The sequence below is a fragment of the Rhipicephalus microplus genome, chromosome 5, assembly GCF_043290135.1.
Source record: "Rhipicephalus microplus isolate Deutch F79 chromosome 5, USDA_Rmic, whole genome shotgun sequence".
Lineage (NCBI taxonomy): Eukaryota > Metazoa > Arthropoda > Arachnida > Ixodida > Ixodidae > Rhipicephalus > Rhipicephalus microplus.
The window spans coordinates 39,293,896-39,317,475 of NC_134704.1; the positions used below are offsets into that span (position 1 = coordinate 39,293,896).

A 23,580-nucleotide genomic window follows, 5' to 3' on the forward strand; every position below is an offset into this window, starting at 1 on the left:
CCTCAAAACTAATCTTTAACAGTGAGAGTCATAATGAAATCAAAACAAGGGTGCCGTATTTGTCCACCACCACTCCTGCAACTGTTGTCCATAACCGCTATCGGGGAAAAATTAAACAAAAATACCCAGGACATGAGAAAGGAGATGACAAGAACTTGAAGAACTACAGGCCGATCAGCTTGCTCTCTGTAGTATACAAACTATTTACAAAGGTAATTGCTAACAGAGTAAAGAAAACATTAGAATTCAATCAACCAAAGGAACAAGCAGGATTTCGAACCGGCTACTCAACAATCGACCACATTCATACTATCAATCAGGTAATAGAGAAATGCTCAGAATATAACCAACCACTATACATAGCCTTCATAAATTACGAGAAGGCGTTTGATTCAGTAGAAATATCAGCCGTCATGCAGACACTGCGGAATCAGGGCGTCGATGAAGTATATATAAACATCCTGGAAGAAATCTACAGGGGATCAACTGCTACCATAGTGCTTCATAAAGAAAGCAACAGAATACCAATAAAGAAGGGTGTAAGGCAGGGGGACACAATCTTCCCAATGCTATTTACCGCGTGCTTACAGGAGGCTTTCAGAAGCCTATAATGGGAACAGTTAGGGATAAGATTTAATGGAGAGTACCTTAGTAACCTGAGCTTCGCCGATGACATTGCATTGCTGAGTAACTCAGGGGACGAATTGCAACTCATGATTACGGAGTTAGACAAGAAGAGCAGAAATGTGGGTCGTAAAATAAATCTACAGAAAATGAAAGTAATGTACAACAATCTCGGGAAAGAGCAGCGCTTCGAGATAAGTAATAGTGCACTTCAAGTTGTAGAAGACTATGTCTACTTAGGGCAGGTAATAACCGCGGAGCCGAACCACGAGATTGAAGTAACTAGAAGAATAAGAATGTGGTGGAGCACATTTGGCAAGCACTCTCAAATTATGACAGGTAGATTGCCACTATCCCTCAAGAGGAAGGTATATAACAGCTGTATCTTGCCGGTACTTAGCTACGGAGCAGAGACCTGGAGACTTACAAAGAGGGTTCGGCTTAAATTGAGGACGACGCAGCGAGCAATGGAAATAAATATGGTAGGTGTAACCTTAAGAGACAAGAAGAGAGCAGAGTAGATTAGGGAACAAACGGGGGCTAAGGATATCATAGCTGAAATCAAGAAGAAGAAATGGACATGGGCCGGGCATGTAGCACGTAGACAGGATAACCGCTGGTCATTAAGGGTGACTAACTGGATTCCCTGAGAATGCAAGCGGGTTAGGGGGAGACAGAAGGTTAGGTGGGCAGATGAGATTAAGAAGTTTGCGGGTATAAATTGGCAGCAGCAAGCACAGGACCGGGTTAACTGGCGGAACATGGGAGAGGCCTTTGTCCTGCAGTGGACGTAGCCAGGCTGATGATAATGATGATGATGATGATGATGGTGGTGGTGGTGGTGGTGGTGATGATGATGATGATTATGACCGAGGACCTGATAAGGTTCGAACCTGTTTCCTCTCCCTAGCAGCCCAGGGTTCTACACCACTAAGCTCCGGCGTTTTTTTAAGGGGCGAAGCTTCTTAGGGTCGAGTCATGTCCGCCGTCATCCCTCGATAATAACAACGATGACGATGACGCTGATGAAGAACAAGCGCGTTCCAGACCACACATTCTCTTTCTGTCATCACGGCGCAGCACATGCAGTGTATCCACCAAATGCCATGACGCTGATGGCTATGAAGATCACAGACAACGACTGACTTGTTCAGTGTATGACGTCTCGATATGCTCTGTGAAGCATTTCGTATCACTGGAAACAACTAACAACCACCAGGGAAACGTGTACAGACCTCGTCTTTGCCAACTTCGGGCTAGATGCGATACCCCAAAGCAGTAATAATGAAGGCTAAACGAAATTCGCAACTCGACACAACATACCAGTTATGACCAAGAAACATTGTATATAACTGTACACCGCTTTTTCACTCATTCACATGCGGGAGTGGTCAAGGTCGTGGGTGATTTACGGTAACACAGAACGATCCCACTGCTTGACATCGTTTATAAGTCGGGATTTTTTTTTATTGGAACTATGTTGCAAACTGACCCTGTTCAGGTTTCATGTCGAGTAAGGAATCACGTTAGCATGTGTGAGAAAGCGTTATAGAACAATAATGTAACAACGAGATGTACAACAATGCGAACTTCGTAACTAGTCGGTAGTTCATTGCTCCAACCCATTGAATGAAGTTATTATGCCTCGGGGCAGACTTTCAAAATAAAAAAAAACAGCCTCAGACATTATTCTTCATAGTTTTCACTCACACAATTAAGAAAGTGCACGTGATGGTTTCAAGTGTGCTCTAGGTAATATGCTTTTCCGAAGAATGATAAATTATGGCATAGCGAATGAAATGGAAAAAAAAAACTTGATTTTTGTCTTACAGGACACACAAAGCGCGTAGCGGGTGGCGTGTCATATAATTTTGATCTAGTGGGTACCATGCAAGTGTGATTGTAGTAGTTGCCACGAAGGTGTTGTAAAAGGGCTCTAGGTAGGAGGCTCTTTCAGCTTCCGCCGTGACAGTGCTGTGCGTAGCACGCAGGCCTGGCGCTTTTTTATATAAATATACAGGGTGTCCCACATAACTTCAGCCAAGAATTTGAAAATGAAAGACACTTCAGCGGCGAATCGAACCAAACGCGTAGTACTCGCACTAGCCTGTAGGTAATCAGGCTATTTTTATTTATCCACTTAATATTTACTTAATAATTTTAATCACTTATTTTTTTTTATTTCTGGGCTGGAAACCCGAATTATGAACACTGAGATTTAGAGCACTTTCAGAAAACATTGACTGAATTGTTTCCGGCACAATACGTCTAGCGCTGTTATTTTTTTCTGTGCCGTAAAGAAAGCTAGCCTATAGCAGCACTACAGAAGTGCGCTCCATCGCGGTCCGTCACACGGCTTCTTTTCATATTTCGCGGGCTTTTTTTACAACGTGGAAAAAACAACAGCGCGAGACGTACCGCACAGGAAACAATTGAGTCGGTGGTCTCTCAAAGTGCTCTACATCTCAGTATTCATATTTTGTGTTTCCACTTCATAAATAAAAAAATAGGTAGTTAGGAAATAATAATTAATTAGTATCGGGAGATGTAAAAAGTTGCCTGAGTACCTACAGGCTAGTGTGAGCAGTATGCGTTTGGTTCGATTCACCTCCTAAGCGCCTTTCACTTTCAAATTCCTGGCTCAAGTTATGTGGCACACCATGTATATACATTCCCCCCCCTCCCCCCCAAAAAAAAAACAACTTGCAAATAAAATATATTACCACCCGATTCGGTTCACTGTGAGACTTCGGATTCATGCAACGAAGGACTGTGCCCCACGTATGAGACCTGCGGTTCTCTTACTGGAAACAAGGTTCTGCAATGGCAGGGTGTTCGGCAAGTCTATTTTGCGTGCTTATATCAAGAGAGCTGAGTCTACTGAGCGTCAAGACACTGTTTGCAGAAGTAACTATCTTTCAATAGTCTGGCCAACTGCGTCGCAGGAAAGCTAGCTTTGCACTTAAGACAAGGGGCCATTGGAAGGAAGAACAACAAGAGAGAAGGCAGGGAGGTTAACCAGGTGCATGGCCCGTTTGCTACCCTACGCTGAGGGAATGGGAAAGGGGAGTGTAAAGATGAGAAAGAAAGGAAAAGGAATAAACTCTAATGCCCAAATAAAGGCCAGCGTGTAACGTTCCAAACAAATAAATAATTGAATAAATGAAAATAACTGCGAAGACTCCGTATATGTTCATTGTTCCTGGGATAAGAGTAGTCTATTTAAGAGTCACCCCATCACGCATTGCCTGTCCACAAATGAACAGGTACTGCGAAGATCGTCGTCACCGAGGGACAACGAGCTACGATGCACTGTCCGCCGACCAAAGACAAAGAGGTGGTTCTCATACAGTGGTTCAAGGAAGACAACAAAGGCCCCATATATGAGTACCAGGTACTGCTTCACGAAAACTGGGCGCACTTAGAGGTGAGTGTTACCCCTTGGAAAAGTATAGTGACTTTTTTTAATAAATGTATAAAAAATAGTGTCTTATGAAACAGTGCTGAACAAGGAGAACGTATAAGCCAGCCACATGCGCACTTGCGTGACAACCAAAGAACCTTCACTAACACTTTTCGACGCCACCAATGTAGGATCATTATTTCAAGTGTCATGCTGACGACATGAGTTCGACGAACTGAGTATTGTATAGAGAAAAAATAATGCCCTAATGTGTTGAGTTATGCGTGTTATAGTACTGGTATTTAACTCGATGGTAACTAAGTATCTATTTATTCTGTAGTTCAAATATTCTTAACAACTGCTGTGCTGGAGCCAATGTTTCGACAAGCGAGCTTATCTTCGAGGCGGCGTGATAGATAAGTCCGCTACATTGGCTCCAAAACATCCTGTGTTTAAGAATTATGTATGACAAGCTTCCATCTTCCCTGATTCCATCCTGTTTATTCTGAAGTCAGTGATACTCTGTTTCTTCATGAATAGAGTGAAATATTAGGCTAGAAATACAGAGAAAAATTCGTCTTGTCCATGTCAATTTCGAACAAATAAAATTTAAGCGGCATGCCAAGCGGTGGTAAGCGTCATGCCAAGCAATGTAGTTCTTTCAACAAAGCGACTATGGATCCATCTGAACGCCGGAAAGTGATTTTAAGCCAAGGCTTATGTGTTATGCGAGAGTTTCGATTCATGTCTTGTTCACTGGTTGACACAACTAGCAAGAACACGTGGTGTACACAATTGTGTACAAAAAGTCTACAATGATAAATAACGGTTGGTGACGATATCTGTTGTCTCTTCACGTGTTGCTGTGTGGGTGCGTGCGCACACATTGACACTTCAGCTGGCAGCCTGCACCCCATCAGAGTATTGCTACTACCACGTATTCATCATTATCTGTCTATGTCTACCATTAAGCTGCCTATAAATGCGTTCTACACTTCTGAATAAACGTTCTTTCGTTCTGCTGACTACGTTGGTATTTTGCTGGTCCGGCACTGCTATGTGCACGCCATGGCTATGCTACAATATGACGCAGCAGTTTTAACTGATACAAGTAGTATACTGTCGTGTTCACTGCTTATTTTTTTGACTGTTTGGTGAAAAACTTCAACGGTGCCTGCGTGTTTCAGCGTACACAAAGAAAAAAAAATTAAGAGTGTTCCACGGTTTCAGTTGGTTGACATAATAAGCATGAGCATGTGAACTATCTTGAATTCGAACGGTATATGTTACATGCAAAATATCTAAACAAATGCTGGTTAGAAGATTAGCGCCCATCTCGTACACCACCTTTCTTTTGTCCAGGTTAGGCAACGTGTTTCAGCAACTCGGTATGCGAATTTAACAACCCACAAATCTTGCCGCATTCGCTACGCCTACGAAACCTTCCTAGCTTAATAATTTGATATTAACCGTTTCGAGGATTCGCGATTTTAAACGCTACGTAAACTTGCCTCTGCGTCCTTTCCTGGCTCATTTCAGGCAGCGTGGGTTGTAACGCTAGTAAATTATCTTTTCCGTCTTAGTGGTCACAATCTCGGGGACGCGCGCCCTCTTTTCTCGCTAATATAGCGTACAACAGATAACTACAAAACGGCATCACCATATCAGTAGCTACTATAAACTACCAGACTTCATAACCTGTCACAAGTTCAATGCAACAAACGAAAAACCACGCTCACCGTTTCTGTAGGCCTAGTTTATTAAGCGTAGTTATATATTCTTTGTTTCTTGGCTAAGTATAGTATAGCGTTACATAGCGTTCTAGTATACTTTATTTGAAAAATGCCCAATATGAAAAAAAGCTGCGTGATTTCAGTTCCAACCGTTAAAGACTGGGTGCTTTCGCGCATGCTCGGGTTGCGTATATACGTCAGAGAGTAGTTCAAGCGAATGGTCGGGCCTCGAACAATAGCCAAAATATCTAGTGTACGATGAAGACAACGTCGAGCTCACTCGACTTGGTGGACAAACCCTGACTTACAACCTCCTTTGACATGCTAGTGTGTTCGCACTGTGCAACCCACAGCTTCTTGTCTTGAAAGTTTCGACTTGAGCGACCGGCAAAACCTAACCAAACCAGCGACTCTACATTTGCGAGCAATAATAACTGTTAGGTTTTAACATACGAAACTACCATGTTATTAGGATGGATGCCGTAGGGTAGGGCCTCGGAAATTTCGACCTTTCGGGCTTCCTTTACCTGCATAAGTACACGGGCCTCAAGCAGTTTCGCCTACATTGAAAATGTGGCGGCTGCCGCGAGGATTCGAACCCGCGACCTTGAATTCAGCAGCCGAGCGCCATGACCACTGGATCATATTGTCAGGTTGAATGCCGAGCCTGAAGAAAGAGTGTTAAAAGAAAAAAGGAATCCTTTAACAGGGCAGCACCGAAGAGGCCTTGTGTGTTCATCCACTGTCTCTTGCCCCATGGTCTCGCAACGGTAAATACAGGCATGAAATGACGCTAGCATTGCTCAAAACAAGTGAAAGTAAACGAACAATGTAACCCAATATATAAACTACAGAAATGACCGAGAATCGATCACCATAATTTACCTACATTTCCGAAAAAATGCTCTCGAAACATGCGGTTGATAGTGGCGCCGCTAAAGAGAGGTCGCTACCACTTCAGCAAGCGCGCAAGCACGAAGGAAATTGCTGGGAAGTCCGTGCTACGCACTTCCCCAGGTTTCACGACAGTGGAACTGCACTTGGCGGAAATATTTACTATACACCAAGACACACACAGGAACGTCATTTCTCTTCTGTTCTTATTTTCAGCATTCATTCATTGTTCAATAGTCCTCTAGCAGTGAGCCTAGCGTATACGTTTATTTTGTCATCCTCTTCTGCACTGGCCACACTGAGAGCCGATTTCTCGAGGGATCGGCTACGCACAGTAGAACACTGTCAAGCGCATGCCCACAAAAACTAAAGAGGTTATGAAAAAATGGCCAGCGGGTCGTTTCTTCACCAAACTGCGTAATATAAAAACGCTCTTCGGCATGACGTTACAAGATCGAAGTTCCAGCATCAGATGAACATGCTCAAACAAAACAATATCGTGTTTTGTTAGATGACAGAAAAATGAAAGGTAATTTATTTGGCTTATTAGAAATTGTAATGTAATTTGAGGACATTCATGCAACAACGCCTTCAAACTGTGCGAATTTTTACGAGCCTCCAAGTTTCAATTTAGACCCTCCAAGTATCAGTTGAACAAAGTTTTATGTGAACAAAACATGTTTCAAATCTCGGGAGAAAAATTAATAACGAGGGTTTTAAGGATCAGTTGGTTCCCCGTGTAGACGGCAGCGCATTGGACAACCGAAGCCTCAGTTGTATAATATAAAAAAAAAGATATCCAGAAGGTGAGACTGCAATGGATGACTGTAGTGTAGCGGTAAGTTAAAGTTTACTAATGTAGCTACCATCCAGATTGAAAAACGCTGCCGATAGTGATCACCATCAAGATTGTACTTTCCAAAGTGTCTAGCGGGAAATTCGGGGACTTTCCACAACTGTGGAGATGAAAGTCACTGAAGCCAGCGGCGTCATTGTGTTTTCATGCCCATTGTCACTTCTCTACGCATTGCTGTTCATCATCATCATCATCATCATCATCAGCCTGACTACGTCCACTGCAGGACAAAGGCCTCTCCCATGTTCCGCCAGTTAACCCGGTCCTGTGCTTGCTGCTGCCAATTTATACCCGCAAACTTCTTAATCTCATCTGCCCACCTAACCTTCTGTCTCCCCCTAACCCGCTTCCCTTCTCTGGGAATCCAGTCAGTTACCCTTAATGACCAGCGGTTATCCTGTCTACGCGCTACATGCCCTGCCCATGTCCATTTCTTCTTCTTGATTTCAGCTATGATATCCTTAACCCCCGTTTGTTCCCTAATCCACTCTGCTTGCTCTCTTCTTGTCTCTTAAGGTTACACCTACCATTTTTCTTTCCATTGCTCGCTGCGTCGTCCTCAATTTAAGCTGAACCCTCTTTGTAAGTCTCCAGGTTTCTGCTCCGTAGCTAAGTACCGGCAAGATACAGCTGTTATATACCTTCCTCTTGGGGGATAGTGGCAATCTACCTGTCATAATTTGAGAGTGCTTGCCGAATGTGCTCCACCCCATTCTTATTCTTCTACCCTTACAAAAATCCTATATATGGACTTATATAAAAATCCCCATATATGGCTACATCAGGAATTGGGCATATCTGGCCCATATACGGAATCCCCATATATGGGCCGTATATAAACTGATATGTTCAAATCCTGATATAGCCATATATGGGCCTTATATCCCCATATATGGGTGCTGCTGTATATGGCCATATATGGCTATATATAGAGGCATCCATATAAGGTCTTATATGGATGCTTTCATATATGGCCTTATATGGATACCTTTATATAAAGCCATTCAAATGATTCATCTATATTAGTTCAGCCTGTGTCACCGGCAAAAAATATAGCTGCTCAAATCATTCTTCAGCTAGAAATATACCTGTTTGTTGAAAGGTCTGCATGCAGTCACTATCATCTCCAAAACAAAGGCAGTACATACCCCAGAACATTCTTGTTCAATTAAGTTATCCTCAATATATCTCAAGTTATTCTCAACAACAATTTGCTAAAATGTAACTTGGCATCATATTTAAAGTTTGTGGTGGGCACATGTCACTGTTAGTCCACTTTTCCTGAAGAGATACATTCCTTGTGCTTAAATTCATTGCTTACTTATCGACACTTTTTTATTTATCTATTTATTTCATTACCCAAAGCACCAATTGGCATTACATTAGGGAAGCATTTACGAAAAGTAGAATACAAAAAATACATAGTCAGCCAAACAAATAATCAAAGTCACCTGAATCACAATCTGCAAGAGAAATTCATATATAAATCGGAACATGTTCTAACATATAAATCGGAACAATTCTAACATGAAATAAAACAAATATTTGGGAGTGTAGAGGCAATGCTAGAAGGCAGCTGGTTCCATCTTGTAATTTTTTTTGGTAACAAATCATTTTGAAACACGTCAGTCTTGCATGCGATTATTCTTATCTTGAACCTATGGTCAACACGGTCTGAGACATAGTACGGTGCAAGTAAATATTCCGCTTTATCGATTCCGACTTGACAAAAATAAATAGCATAAAAGAACCCAATTTGAGTTTCGTAAAGATATCTTTCACAGTATGTTATGTTTAAAACTTTTCTCGTGTGTCAATGGAGCGTCCATAGTCAGTCGAAACGAAATATGACTTGCTATTGACCGTATGAACTGCGTGTGCATTGAATAACTTAAATGAGTTGATAATCAACTTTTAAGAAGTTCGGTCGAAAGTGATTGGTATGCAAGCTTGTTATGTACAAGTATTGTGACTAATGACCTATAGAACGACTGCTAAAACTGGTGTCTATAGGTCTCTGTGCGCATGGGAACGGAGACATTTAACAATATTTCTTGCCAACGGGACACTAAAAATGTACTTTGTAAACGTAATCCGCTTTCCATTTTGCCAATAATGCATCATTAACGTAACAGTTGTAAAGAGCTCATTCTGCAGAAATTCCGGTGTAGGCATCGGTGGCTCTCCATGAAAAATCGTCTTGTCAATGATCGAAAATTGAGAGAATGCAAATAAAACAAATATTATAAATTTTCGGGTTTGAGTGATGATCAAAATCATGCAGGCAATTTGCATGGCATGCAAGTGCTCTACAACACAGCTATGCATCTGCTTGGAAATAAAGCATGAATAACTTCCTCTTGTTGTAAATGCAAAGAAAATAACTGTCATGCTTAATAAATACATGTATCCTGCATGCAGGTTTCACAACACCTTTAATATCGCAGCTATATTGCATGATACAAGCGTGCATTGTCATCAAGCATCACAACACGTTATTACCAACGTGACTTCGTGGTCTAAAGACAGCCAACCATTACAAAAGGCACACTGGTTACTGCACGTATTTCCTCACGACTGCGTAGTGGGTGCATAAAGTTCTAAAACATTTTACACACATTATATTGAGAAGCACGTTCTGCTGGGCGAGTTGGTACTTCATCTTAACTTAGTTGCGCGAAAAAATTTGAAGTGCGAAAGGAAGACACCTGGACACAGCGCACACTAACAACTGAAACTTTATTGAAGAAAACAGACATATGTATGCGGTTACGACAACACGTGAGGTGGAAAAAAATGATTAGATGAGCAGACATCTGATCATTTTCTTTCACAGTGTGGACATCGTGTGGTGGACGGCACTGCGCTGTCGTGTGGGAAGTATTATTTAGAATTTATTTATATAATTGTAGATCACAAAGCTTCTTTAAAGGAATTAACAACCATTCTTTAACCAATCATCATATTGTAGAGAGTGTGGCTGCGTGCCCTTGTTTGGAATACGGTAGTTAAAGCTAAATTCAGTGGCACGGTATAGCGCGGGAAATCGGAGAGGCGTATTTCATAAACAGAGCTGGGGATTCATGTGTCACGTAACTCTCACTTATGTTGCTTGCTACTGAGGTAGCTTTCCTGGAAGCGCATCATTTATACAATCTGTCTGCTCATCTAATCCTTTTCTTTCACCGCACGTGTTCTCGTAACCGCATATATACGTATGTCTGTTTTCTCCAACAATGTTTCAGTTGTCAGTGGGTGCTGCGTCTAGGTGTCTTCCTTTTGTATTTCAATTTTTTGGCGCAACTCAGTAATTACATAATATTTCTTGTTCTTTAAACTATGTTACCCCTTTTTTACACAAAATGCAGCCATGTGCGAAACCTTCATTGAGACACTTTCAACCTTCTCAATTACACAGTACTATTCCACAATTAAATTTGTTCAAGTAGCATCATGCAATAAAGAGTACACACTAAGTGATTGAATTACGCACAAGAAACAGGATCGATACTGCTATCACGTTCAACTGTGAAAAACGGAGCTTAACGGTCCCCCAGTTTTTTCACACATTGCAAGCCCTAATGCATCATACCAGTTTATTTGTCGGCTTGCGTAAAACTATCTACAGTGCTCACGGACTAAAACGTGACATCACATTATTTTGTGTAACTACGTATGCGGGTATGCGCAGTTCCTCAAGATAACCACGCGATTTTGCGACATCAGTAACGATAATGTCGCCTGTGATATACGCATTGCAGTCAAATTTACACTTATATCGCCCTGGTTGTAGATGGCGGAAACTAAATTACGGGCTATTCTTAAGTTTTTCCATTTGGATCCGTGACATAGCACCCTGCTTTGAAGAATCAAACTAGCAACAAAATTTTAACTGCGTGTCCTCATCAAAACACACGTAAATATAAAAACAAGTAGAACGTAGACGAAGAAAGATAAATTCAAACGCAAGACAAATTCAAACGTGGGCTCATAAATCTCATGACACCCTTGGAGTTTGAGATATGCAACTCTTTTTTATTTGTAATTGCGCAAGTTGTAATTTATCCTTGGTTTTTCCTCAAGCGTTAAAATGAGAAAAATAAGACACAAGTATATTTACATCAATATATTTATAAGAAGTACAATGGCACAAAACCAACATTTTCCTTGCGTAGATTTTTTGATTAAATAGAGCACTGTCTGGATCAAGTGAAAAAAAAAAAGAAAGTTTTGTCGTATCGCTTAAACAAAACAGCCTAATTACGTAACCACGATTAGCATAAAGTTATTTACTCAGCAAGCATGCAATGTGGTATGTTTTCGAGTTATCATAATATTTATGAACAACGTGCGAAGGTAATGAAAATGATGAACTTACCTCAAGATTTAACCAAGACTTGTCTTTCAAGGAGCCTGTTAATCCTGATAACCTATTCACACCTTAAAGCCACCACGTGCATTCGTACTGCTTTAGGAAGAAGTTCTGAAGCAACGCTTGCCCGCAAGCGTGGGTATCCATTTTCTTCTCGCACGAAATGTTGACGATCGCCAATCCAGCAGCGTACGGACGCACACGCACACAAAAACACTTCCACGTCCGTCCACAATTTCGCCACGTACAGCGAAGTAATTACATAATATCCTGAGAGCTGCGCGATTATCTTGTGTAAATTGGAGAAGTAGTTGAACACGAAATAAGAGCAAAAGGAATGAAAATTAACAAACTCGATCACCACGGTACCCATTACTCCGGCGAGCAAAAAAAAACAACAATGACGCGGACGGATACAGTGCACGCAGGCTTGACAATGAATATTGCAATGGATACTACATTACTCCTTGAGATCAATGATTTACGCACTTTTCACTAGAACTAAATTTTCCTGAGCTTATTGGTGAACGACGTTTCATTTTTTAACTATTATTGACGCAATGTTATTACCATACGACTGAATGTTTGTGCAAACTATTTTCTTCGTCGTTACTTGAAATGGGCCGCGGCACTCTCTTTCCTGCTGTGTCGACTGTCGACAGACTGTTGTATGCCACGTACGGCAGGGCTACATGGTGCCTACGCGCCACGCTTCTTCGAACAACTTTCTCCGAAGTGTCCACTCATCCGACGGGCGCCCTTTTTGTATTTTTTTTACTGTGCGCACCCCTTGCAACCAATGCAGTCAGGCGAGTTTTTTCGAACAATGGACTTCAACTTCCTCCCGCGGGCCCAGAAAGCTGCACGTGCAAGACCTTTGAGACAGGCATTCCGTGGAGCTGAAATCGCTGCTTCGTGTACGCTGGCTATGAAGACGCGTTTCAGCGGAATTTTCATCTTATTTCGCAAGCATTTAAAATGATAATAATAATATTCAATCAACCAATAATCAATCAATCATTTTTTAACCTACCCAAGAACAACCATAGGGTCTTTCATGCTGGCGCGAGCGAAAAGAAAACAAAAACAAACAATACATTACAGACTGTCCACAGAAATGCAAAAAAAGAGCAAAAACGAGCAGTCGAAAAGAAATCAACGCACAATGGAAACAACAAATAAAAGAGTAGATATCTATGGAATGGGACTGAAAAATAATGTAGAATATACATAACCGTGGCGAAGGCTTCCTGAAAGACGGAAAAGGGAAGAATCTGTGCATGTGCAAAGCTATGTTAGGACAGGGCAGCCCTCACTGACAAAAAAAAATGACTGTAGACTATGAAAAACATAACGAATTGAGAAAGTTGACGTTAGATAGACTCGGTATTTTGTAAAGGATAGAGTGTTGAAAGAAGCTGGCAGGTACATGCAACGGTCGATTCTCTCTCGATAACTTACGCGGAGTTTCAAAATTATTACAACCGAGAAGGGCAGAATATCTCACCCTGAACTAGCTTGTAAAGAAATAACAGCTCAGCGCGATTTTGCCGGCCGTTAACTGATGGCAAATATAATATTCTAGCAGTGTTGAAAGGATTCTAGTGAAACGATGAGGGTAAATACTTATGAAATTTTTCTGGACTCACTCAGTGGCGCTACTGCTGGATTTAGCAAGGCCATTCCAAATCAAATATGCATATGTACTCAAGTTGACCACGACATATCGCGGTGTACAATTTGTAGAAGGCTGTAAAAGAACCGGATTCTCGCGAGATGTTGAGCCAACAGGAAGAGAATGAAGGCCTCGCATGGCAGCACATTTAATGCAAGTAGAAAAAATTCAGCATGCTATCAAAAAGAACACCAAGATAACTGATATCATAAAACTTACATAACGACGCAGTATGACAGCATATGGATTTGCTGTTGGGCGTTTTGCGAAATACAGCAACAACAACAACAACAACAATAATAATAATAATAATAATAATAATAATAATAATAATAATAATAATAATAATACACTCATATCATTCTGACATGGCCGAAAATATCTAGCCACATTGAATGAAATGCCAGTGTCCGGGTGCCCATGAATCTCTATACGTGAGTGTGCACTTGCGCAGTTTGGTGGGTATGTACCGGCATACATATCTTATAAGTAAGTGCACTACCGTGTTGGTGTTGAAAGGATATGTTCGCAAGCAGTTTGAATCGTTACGCGCCTGCACAACAAGGGACTGTTTACATAATGTAGAGTTTGGCTTAGGTATCACGCCAGCCCGCAAAAAATGTGTCATACTAATTGTATTCACAAGGCAATGTTTAGGCTAATCCTGATGATGGCACGTGCGCTTTAGTGACCTCGACTAAGTAATGACACACCGACACAAAATAGAAGTTTTGTGAATTCGGCAGCCTACGTTAAATGTTGCTATAAAGCTTCAGCATTTCATTACATGGTCCATTAAATATGTATCACGTGTGAGTCAGTTGCACCTTTCTTAACGTACATGTCTATGACGTGAGATTTATTTGACGCTTGCAAACATTACACTAAATTATTTGTTCACTTGTGCAATCATAAAATTTTCGATAAACTTACTATGTGCACAGCCAGGAACATTATACGTAGCCAAAGGAAACGCAAGATGTATTTTTGCAATAAATTAGTACAACTTCCATCTTGAATGTAATCATAATAGTGCCTGCAAGTTGCATTCACGTAAGTTCTTTTTGTTTTTGAAAATACTCCCTTAAACATTGCACTGCGCATGGAATTATAGTAAATGGCTGCTGAAAGCAATCGCAGATGAGGGGTCAACAGGATTAAGAGAAATCTTGTTATATGAAGGGAGCATATAGCCATCAAAACTTTCAAATAATCAGAAATTTTGTCCACCGATGTGGAAGCTAAAAGTGCATTGAAATTACTCTTTCTTGCTGCCACTTTAAACAATGCATTAATGTGAACAATATAAGTTGCATGCATTTTGTCTTTACATAATACTATATAGGATTGCTCTATAATAATAGCGAGGTTCGGAAGCTTCAATACGTTTTGTGACTTGACACGATTCCTTCCTCGTAAAACATGTCTGCTCTTATATACATTATTTACGTCGTATTAATTGCAACTTATTGTTTCAAACCTAAATGCTATGAAAAATGTACGAGTTAAATTACACGAATGCATGCATATATGCATTCAACTGAGTTGCAACTATCACGTACACAAAGCTGACCTGAATTTCGGTTTTTTTGCATGGCAGAAACAACATATATATTTAATACTCCTATTGTTATGAAAAACAAGCAGGTCAGCTTTGTGTACAAATTGTTATATATTACAATTCACATAAAAGTGTGATCACGTTGCTAAATATATACGTGGTTCATCCCAAATAAGAGAGCACTTCCACATATAAGGATCCACTTGATATGTTATATATGGTGTGGCCGTTCCTTATTTGGCCAGATTTGACTCCTTATATGGGCCAACCGCGTCATATATGGCCGTATATAACCCCATACATGAACCGACTCCGCCAGATATACATCCATATATGCTTATATGTGGCCACATATGCTGCCATATATGCCTATATATGGCCACATATGCTGCCATATATGCTTATATATGGCCAGATATAACTTATATATGGGCCATGTATGGCGTTTCCGTAAGGGTAGTTACTTCAATCTCGTGGTTCGGCTCTGCGGTTATTACCTGCCCTAAGTAGACATAGTCTTTTACAACTTCAAGTGCACTATTACCTATCTCGAAGCACTGCTCCTTGCCGAGGTTGTTGTACATTACTTTCGTTTTCTGCAGATTAATTTTAAGACCCACCTTTCTGCTCTCCTTGTCTAACTCCGTAATCATGAGTTGCAATTCGTCCCCCGAGTTACTCAGCAATGCAATGTCATCGGCGAAGCGCAGGTTACTAAGGTATTCTCCATTGACTCTTATCCCTAACTGTTCCCATTCTAGGCTTCTGAAAACCTCCTGTAAGCACGCGGTAAATAGCATTGGGGAAATTGTGTCCCCCTGCCTTACACCCTTCTTGATTGGTATTCTATTGCTTTCTTTATGAAGCACTATGGTAGCAGTTGATCCCCTGTAGATTTCTTCCAGAATGTTTATATATACTTCATCTACGCCCTGATTCCGCAGTGTTTGCATGACGGATGATATTTCTACTGAATCAAACGCCTTCTCGTAATCTATGAAGGCTATGTATAGTGGTTGGTTATACTCTGAGCATTTCTCTATTACCTGATTGATAGTATGAATGTGGTCAATTGTTGAGTAGCCTGTTCGAAATCCTGCTTGTTCCTTTGGTTGATTGAATTCAAATGTTTTCTTTACTCTGTTAGCAATTACCTTTGTAAATAGCTTGTATACTACAGAGAGCAAGCTGATCGGCCTGTAATTCTTCAAGTCCTTGTCATCTCCTTTCTTATGTATTAAGATGATGTTAGCGTTCTTCCAAGACTCTGGTACTCTTCCCGTCAGGAGACACCTCGTAAACAGGGTGGCTAGTTTTTCTAACACAATCTGTCCTCCATCTTTCAGCAGATCTGATGTTACCTTGCATTGCTGTTCAGTCTATACCAACTATTTGTCATCCGAGTGAACGACACGCGTCAAAAGGCAACTCCTGATAACCGCGCAAGCAAGATGTCACGAGACAAAGAGGCTCGACAATTAGCGGGAGGTGCCACCGCACAGCATCGCGACACTTGTGAAAGAGTCGTCGATGGTGGTGAGGAGTCGCCTAAAATTGTCAACGCATCCATGACTTGACCACGGGCGTGCTACGCCAGTAGCTATTCATATGCAATTTGGCTGCGAAATATTGATGGGAACATATTTATGACGCTGTCACGAAGGCACAACAAAGCTCGATTATTGTACCCTTACCACGACCAGTGATAAAAGCAGGTATGACGTATAGATTGTTGGAACTGACGTCGATGAGCACGCCATATTAAAGTAGTAACATGGTTTGACCCGAATTTTCCGATGTCACGGTAATGTTATTAGTATACGCGTTGCATGCCGGCCCTCTCGCTTTTCATGCGAACAGGTGTTTGTTTCAAAGCGGCATTCGATGTCGCTATGAACCAGGTAACCCGACACCATAACCATTGTTGGTGTTTAACGTGAAAAACGCCGCATAGTCGCGGGCTCCGAAAATTTCGACCGACAGGGTTACTTTAACGTGCACCAAAATCTGAGCACATGGGCCTACAGCATTTTTGCCTGCATTGAAAATGCCACCGTCGCAGCAAGCATTTGATCCCGTCCACCTGCGGGTCAGCAGCCGAGTGCTTTGGCCACTAGACCATGGTGTCGGGTTTAAATGACGCAAGGATAAGCCGACTTGACGTTATCAAGATCGCCATGTTAGAAGTATACTACGTGAAGAACCAGCGTCTGTGGCGTCATGTGCGAGCTATGAATACCCCCCACCAGGTGGTACTATCGCGCTGAGTGTGAGCTACACCTCACAAGCGTGTGGCCGATCGCACTGCAAGGCTGCACAGTGGCGTCGAACGCGTCCTATTTTCGAATTATCGGAAGGGAGGCCATTCTCGAGAATGCCCATCGCCCCCACTTGCTTGTTTCGGTCATCAAAATCGTTCTTGCAGAAGATTATATCACCCCGGTGAAAACGAGGGGATGCGCACTCACCGGAAAGCTGAACCTGTCCCTGATAGCACACAAACATTCTACCAAGGAGCCGTTGTATCACCATCGAGTGCGCTTGGCCACGCGCTCCACTGATGTAGCTATACGCGACAAAACCTACATAATATATGGTGTTTTTTCCTTTTTGTTAAAGCGTACCATTCTCCGGTCATTCGAACGAAGAGAAAAACTTTTCCAATGCTGTTGCGCCAAGTTATAACTAACCAACGGCCACTTGTGGCGCTTACAGAACACTCACCGCAAGGCCGCTCATCAGCATCGTCCACGCCCCGACTGGCAGGGCAGGGCGTTCTTCCGCGGTGGACACGAAGACAGTCCGGCACTGACCATGACGAAGCTGAAGCCGCGAGACCAAGGGACTTATGTTTGCAAGGCGACCTTTAATGATGGTGCTTCCCGGACTTTATCCACTGCCTTGCTTGTCGTAGGTGTGTGTAAGAGTGAGCCTTGTCGACTTATCTGCAGTACAATAGTTGTAGCATCTCTGCCTTGATTTTGCAACCGATGAAAGCGTACAGCCATGGCCACGTCTGTGTAGAGCGCTATAGAATCCGGTTTTCGCTCTGCGGGCCGAAACTTTGAGGCAGATTCGGGCTCTGACGTAATGTATCAGGAGGATGCACAGTCTAGTTGTCAAGCTGACCACGTGAGAGCCTGATACTGTACCCAAGGTTTCTCCCCGCCGAGCAAAAAACGGCTGTTCGCGTGCTCTACACAGACGTGTCCACGGATGTACTTATCGACCAGAGCAATGTCTGGCTTCCCGTGAAATTGCAGTACCCCGTAAACTTCGGCCAAACGCGCAACCAATGTCGGGATGTGCGCTAGAGATTCCGATTCTGCGCCTTCAAGACAATTTTACTTGTGTGTTTTAGCGCAGCGCCTCCAGTTCTACTGTTATCGATAGCGGGCCGTTCATACCTAGGGCGTTCATGTGCTATCTGATTTTGGCTATGAGCATGCGCAGGGTTTCGCACCGCGCCTTGAGTTGTGCTGTTATCGACCCCAGGCCGATTACATCCAAGCTTCTCGCGTGAGCAATCTGCCCTGAGCCAGGGGCACGCGCAGCGAGTATCAGTTTCGAAGACGAACGTGAAAGCTGAAATTACCAGAGGGAAGTACCAGGCCCATGAGTGAAGTATATAGCCGTACGTGTAGCACACGAGTCTGTGACGGCTTTCGGGAAAATTGTTAAGGCCTAAAAAACCTGCAAGAGCACGATTCTATTTTACGAACATTCGTTTTATTTCACGACCACAAACGGACAATACAAACACCACGTTGATTTTCGTGCTCCCACTATCGCCCCTACGTCAGTACAGTTAACTGCTCCGTACCTGCATTTATTTGGCAGTGAAAGGCATAGGTGAAGCATATATCACTCGGTATTTTTAATCAAACGATTTCTTGAGTGGGTTTGGTAGGCTTTTACAGGAATCGATCAAAGTTAAACGCATTATCTAAGCCAGCGATGCGGCTGTTAGGATAGGCCTCTTAGTCCTAACGTGGGAGCCCTGAGTGCGTTCGCGTGCTTCTTGCAGGACCTTAATGAATGTTTTTCCACTGATTCATCTAGAACATCGTGAAACAAAAGTTGAATTCAAAAGTATAAGAAAGCTATGGACGATGCACCAACATGTTTAATTATAGTTATAATATTACAATTATGAAACTTTAAGAAGCCAAAATTTATTGTCTCTTTCTTGACTTGACAACTTGTACCCAATAAAAAATGAAAAGAATGAAACGTGCACATTTGGGTTCCATATATGTTACATGCACCGACATCAACACAGAATGCATGGCATCACATTCATTATCTGTTCTTAGCAAACACAATGCATTATCTTCACATGCAGTCAGCCATAGTCGTTCAACCCGTCCCACCCTACCTCGTCCACTTTTCTTTTTCAATACTGGTGCTTGCCTTGACACAGTAAGAAAAAGAGGAAGGAAGGAAGAACTACAAGACAGAAGGTAGGAAGGTTAACCAGCCACAGTTTGCTGCCCTACTTTGGGGGAATATAGGTAAGGGAGCACAAGGATGAGAGAAAGAGGAAAGAGATAGGAAAGATAAGAGGAAATTGTCAGTACACGGGCAGACGCGTATGAGGCACTGGTAATATGCAAAAGTCAAAGGTGTTCACAGAGCCTCGTAGTCATCTGAAAACTCAAGAAAGCTTTGACTGCCTTCTGAGGTGATAAGAGGCAAGGATGGTGCTCCCGCAGCATCTGCACAGAGAGTGGCCGATCGTCCAATTGTAGCAACGCGTCATAAAGTTTTCGTCTCTAATAAAGAAACATTAATTGATTGATATGTGGGGTTTAACGTCCCAAAACCACCATATGATTATGAGAGACGCTCATAAAGAAACAGAGGGCAACGGCTTGGCAGATGGTCGATGATTTTTTCGGTGCCACAGACCTTACATGCCGCACTGTCGGTCACTTTATTTAGGGTTGTATATGCTTTCGTGAAGGCAACCCCCAACCAAAGCCGACAAAGAAGTGAAGCTTCACGTCGACCGTGTTCAGATGAAGGTCGAAGTTCTAGTTGAGGGTTTATTTCATGGGTCTTATGCTTGGGATGTTCGACTACAGCAAACATGAACTACGTGCCAAGTGACGAAGCTGTCTTACAGCATCTGTCCTTGACAGAGGAATTGTCTGCGGAATCATTGTCCCGGAAGCCGCAATGACCAGGTAGCCACTGAAAATTGACCGCAGAGAATCCTAGCCCCCAAAAATCTAATGACAAAAATTGAAAAAAAAAACAAGAATAATAATAGTTTCCACGCTGAAAGAATGCCATGTTTTCCTATACGCTACAATGATTTATTCTAGACAATACACCTGCAGTGAAACAAACAAAAAAATTCTCGTGCAGGATATTCCCCAGGTTATTTGCTTTACTACATGACGATTATTATACACTATAACTAACGCCCATATTCCTTTTTCAGGTTCCACTAACCAGCCGACAATATTTGACGAGAAGGGAGACGAAGCTCAAGGCATAGCAGGACCTTACATGGAGGGTGATTCCTTGATGCTGACCTGCAAAGCCAACAGCGGTGAACATACAGCAGTGCTATTCCCGCGTTTCAATAAATTGAGAGTGCCTTGTGTAGTAGTGTAGCGAGAGGTGGCATGGTCCTCCATCACGAATCAGTTAAATTGATGCTCGGCTGCTGGCCCGTGGGTGGCGGGTTTGATCCCGGCTGCAGCGGTCTCAGTTTGGTGGAGGCGAAATGCTAGAGGTCCGTGTACTGTTGCAAGCTAGGACCAGATGATCGGACGTTTTGGAGCCCTGGACTTCAACACCCCTCAAAATCGTATCATAGTATTGAGAAGTCAAAACTGGGGGGGGGGCACTGTGGTCAAACTCGCCTCTCCTCTTCCCTTATGGAGCACCTTACGCACACCTATGAGCCCCTTGTTGCCTTTAGGCTACTTGTTGTATGCGTTTGATGTAGTTGACGCACTTTATGGTTCGCGTTTAAGCCGTATCATTTTTCGCAGATTTCCGGCTAACGTGGTATTGGGACTCGGCTCCCGCACACGGCAAGGATCAATGGCAGGTCAAAGGCATGTCTACGCAGTCGAAGCTCACGAGGCATAACTTGGCAAGGAGGGACCGTGACACCCCTATCACGTGCGTTGCTACCAACGCTTTGGGAGCCACACTGAACACCACCGTGAAGCTCGAGATCTGGAGTGAGTGGATCTCTCTTGTTGAAGACGACGTCCTATGAAGATAAAGGGAAACGTGGTTATCAAAGCAGATGTGTATGTGAAACACTTGCTTAGAGGTACCCGAAGCATTCTTTCAGTATGGCCACAAAATGTTGCCAATCGACAGACCACAACCGCTGCACGTGGCCTGGAATTTGCAATAAATTCTCAGACAGCTATAAATCTTTCCCGTGGTTAATGGGTTTTCAGCATCGAGGACTGCGCATTTACCAGCCGATACCAACCCTTATAATACGAGATACCGTGGCACACTGAAAGTAAGCCACGCTTTGTCAAAAAAACAAAGAGACAGAGAGAGAGAGAGGACTCAAAATTATGACGTGTGCTGATGAACGGGCTTATATGCAGTTTTTTCTCCTACTAATTGGGTCAGAAAGAAAGAGAAAACGCCTAAAGCGTGCGATGGATTCTTATAAATTCGCTCGTACTTGATGGACTCTTAATATTTCTGCGCCCGTCGATTCGTGAGGCGATAAACCCATTTAATGAATTCATTCAACGATTACTTGAAAAAGTGTTGCAGAACGCTTCCAATTCGTCCCCTCCATCCACATGTCTCCATGAGCATAAATGAAAAGCCACGTGACGTGCTCTTAGAAAACGTCGACTTCATGTATTGATGTCACAATCAGCTAATCTTACCACGCTGTGATGATGTGACATCATCGATCGCTAAAAGGAGAAACGACCTCAAAGGCTGCGCAGAAAACTTGACTGCAGCGCTAAGTCTTTCGTACGTGTTTCACCACATAAGTAGAGTCTAACCACTGCGTTGGCGTGGTCGTGCGTGGCAAAGAGTGCGTCCGTATAAGATCCACTGGTTATCCAACTTCCCACAGTGAAATGTCTTCAACTTGCTATATTGATAGCTACTATCAGAGTGAAGAGAGGGACACGTTCAAGGGGCGCCGCGCTTTACTATGAGCGTGAACAATTCTACTACAACACTTAAAAGAGCTCTAAGCTTCTCTTGCTATGCCCACACAACGAAACTTTGACAACCTTATTAGTGTTTAGTTGACATATTACTGGCGTACACACGTTTGAGGGCGTAGATTATTGAATCAACCACGACGGAGAGCTTCAACAACGCTGCTGATGAAACAAAAAGTATTCTGTAAAACCTTCCGTTCATTTAATGCGCTAAACAACAGCACTTACGTGCGTGGAAAATGTTTGCAATGTGTTGGAAGTTTTGGTATAAACTAGACAGAACATGGGTGAAGCCACGTTCAGACTTTCCTTATTGGCGACAAAGCTTATACTGCGACAGCCAGGTAAGTATGGCAGGCTTCTGTTCGTATTCATGGTAGGCTGTAGCAAAGTATGACAAGTGGGGCTACAAAACTGCATTTGCAGTATACAGGGTACAGAACAATGAATGACTGTGGTAGTTGCATTCGTGCACCTGCTTAGATATTTTTGTACGTTTGAGCGTTAGGCGGCTTTAGAAACTTATCTAGTGCCTTTTACAACCATTCATAACACAATTAGAGCATCCATTCAAACACTTGTAGCTTTAGATGTGAAGACATTAGATTCTAGAATTACTTTGTACTTGTGTTTCCGCATGCTTCAGAAATTCTGGTGTCCTGAATTTAGAGTACGTGTATGCCAAGTTCAAAGCCACAGAACCTGCAATGCACACCTATTCCCCGTTCCAGCACCTGCATCATCAGTGCACATCCGGGCTCGGCCATTCAAAGATGGTATACCCGCCAGCGTAGAGTGCGAGGTCCTGGGTTCGAGACCCGCTCCCCTCGTCACGTGGTACGTTGGTGACGAAGGTCCTCAGGACGCCACGTTCACCCACGTACAGGAGGATGCCGATGTTGCCACCAGCGTGCTTACGTTGACGGTGTCCGCCAAGGACAGAGGCAAAACGATCACTTGCGTCGTCGCTCATCCAGTCACCGAAGACCGGCTGAACGCCAGCTTCGTCGTCGACGTTCACTGTGAGATTGCGTTGTTCTCTGTACGTTAAACTTAGAAGGCCGAAAGTTGTGCTGTAGGTGATACGGATTCGTGAAGAAAGGAGGTATACCTGCAGAGAGACTCATCTCTTCTGGTGTGTCCGGTTCGCCATAGTAAAACACAGCACAAAGTGAACACGGACAAGATGCACAGTGGACTAGCCCTGACTGCCAACTGTTCGGCTTATTGCGAAACGACTCAAATATGCATTGAAGAGAAAGGGGATATTATGGAAACTTCTAGCAG

At 42.8% G+C, this 23,580-nt stretch overlaps 1 protein-coding gene across 1 annotated transcript in view; it reads left to right on the forward strand.

Annotated features, from left to right (window-relative positions):
* Positions 1-23,580, forward strand: part of LOC119173907 (cell adhesion molecule 2) — a 28,339-nt gene that overhangs the window by 2,774 nt on the left and 1,985 nt on the right. The window contains exons 2-6 of the mRNA XM_037424690.2: positions 3,891-4,051; positions 17,834-18,032; positions 20,568-20,678; positions 21,127-21,321; positions 23,025-23,315. Of these exons, the coding sequence (XP_037280587.2) occupies positions 3,891-4,051; positions 17,834-18,032; positions 20,568-20,678; positions 21,127-21,321; positions 23,025-23,315 (957 nt within the window). The remainder of the gene's footprint in view (positions 1-3,890; positions 4,052-17,833; positions 18,033-20,567; positions 20,679-21,126; positions 21,322-23,024; positions 23,316-23,580) is intronic.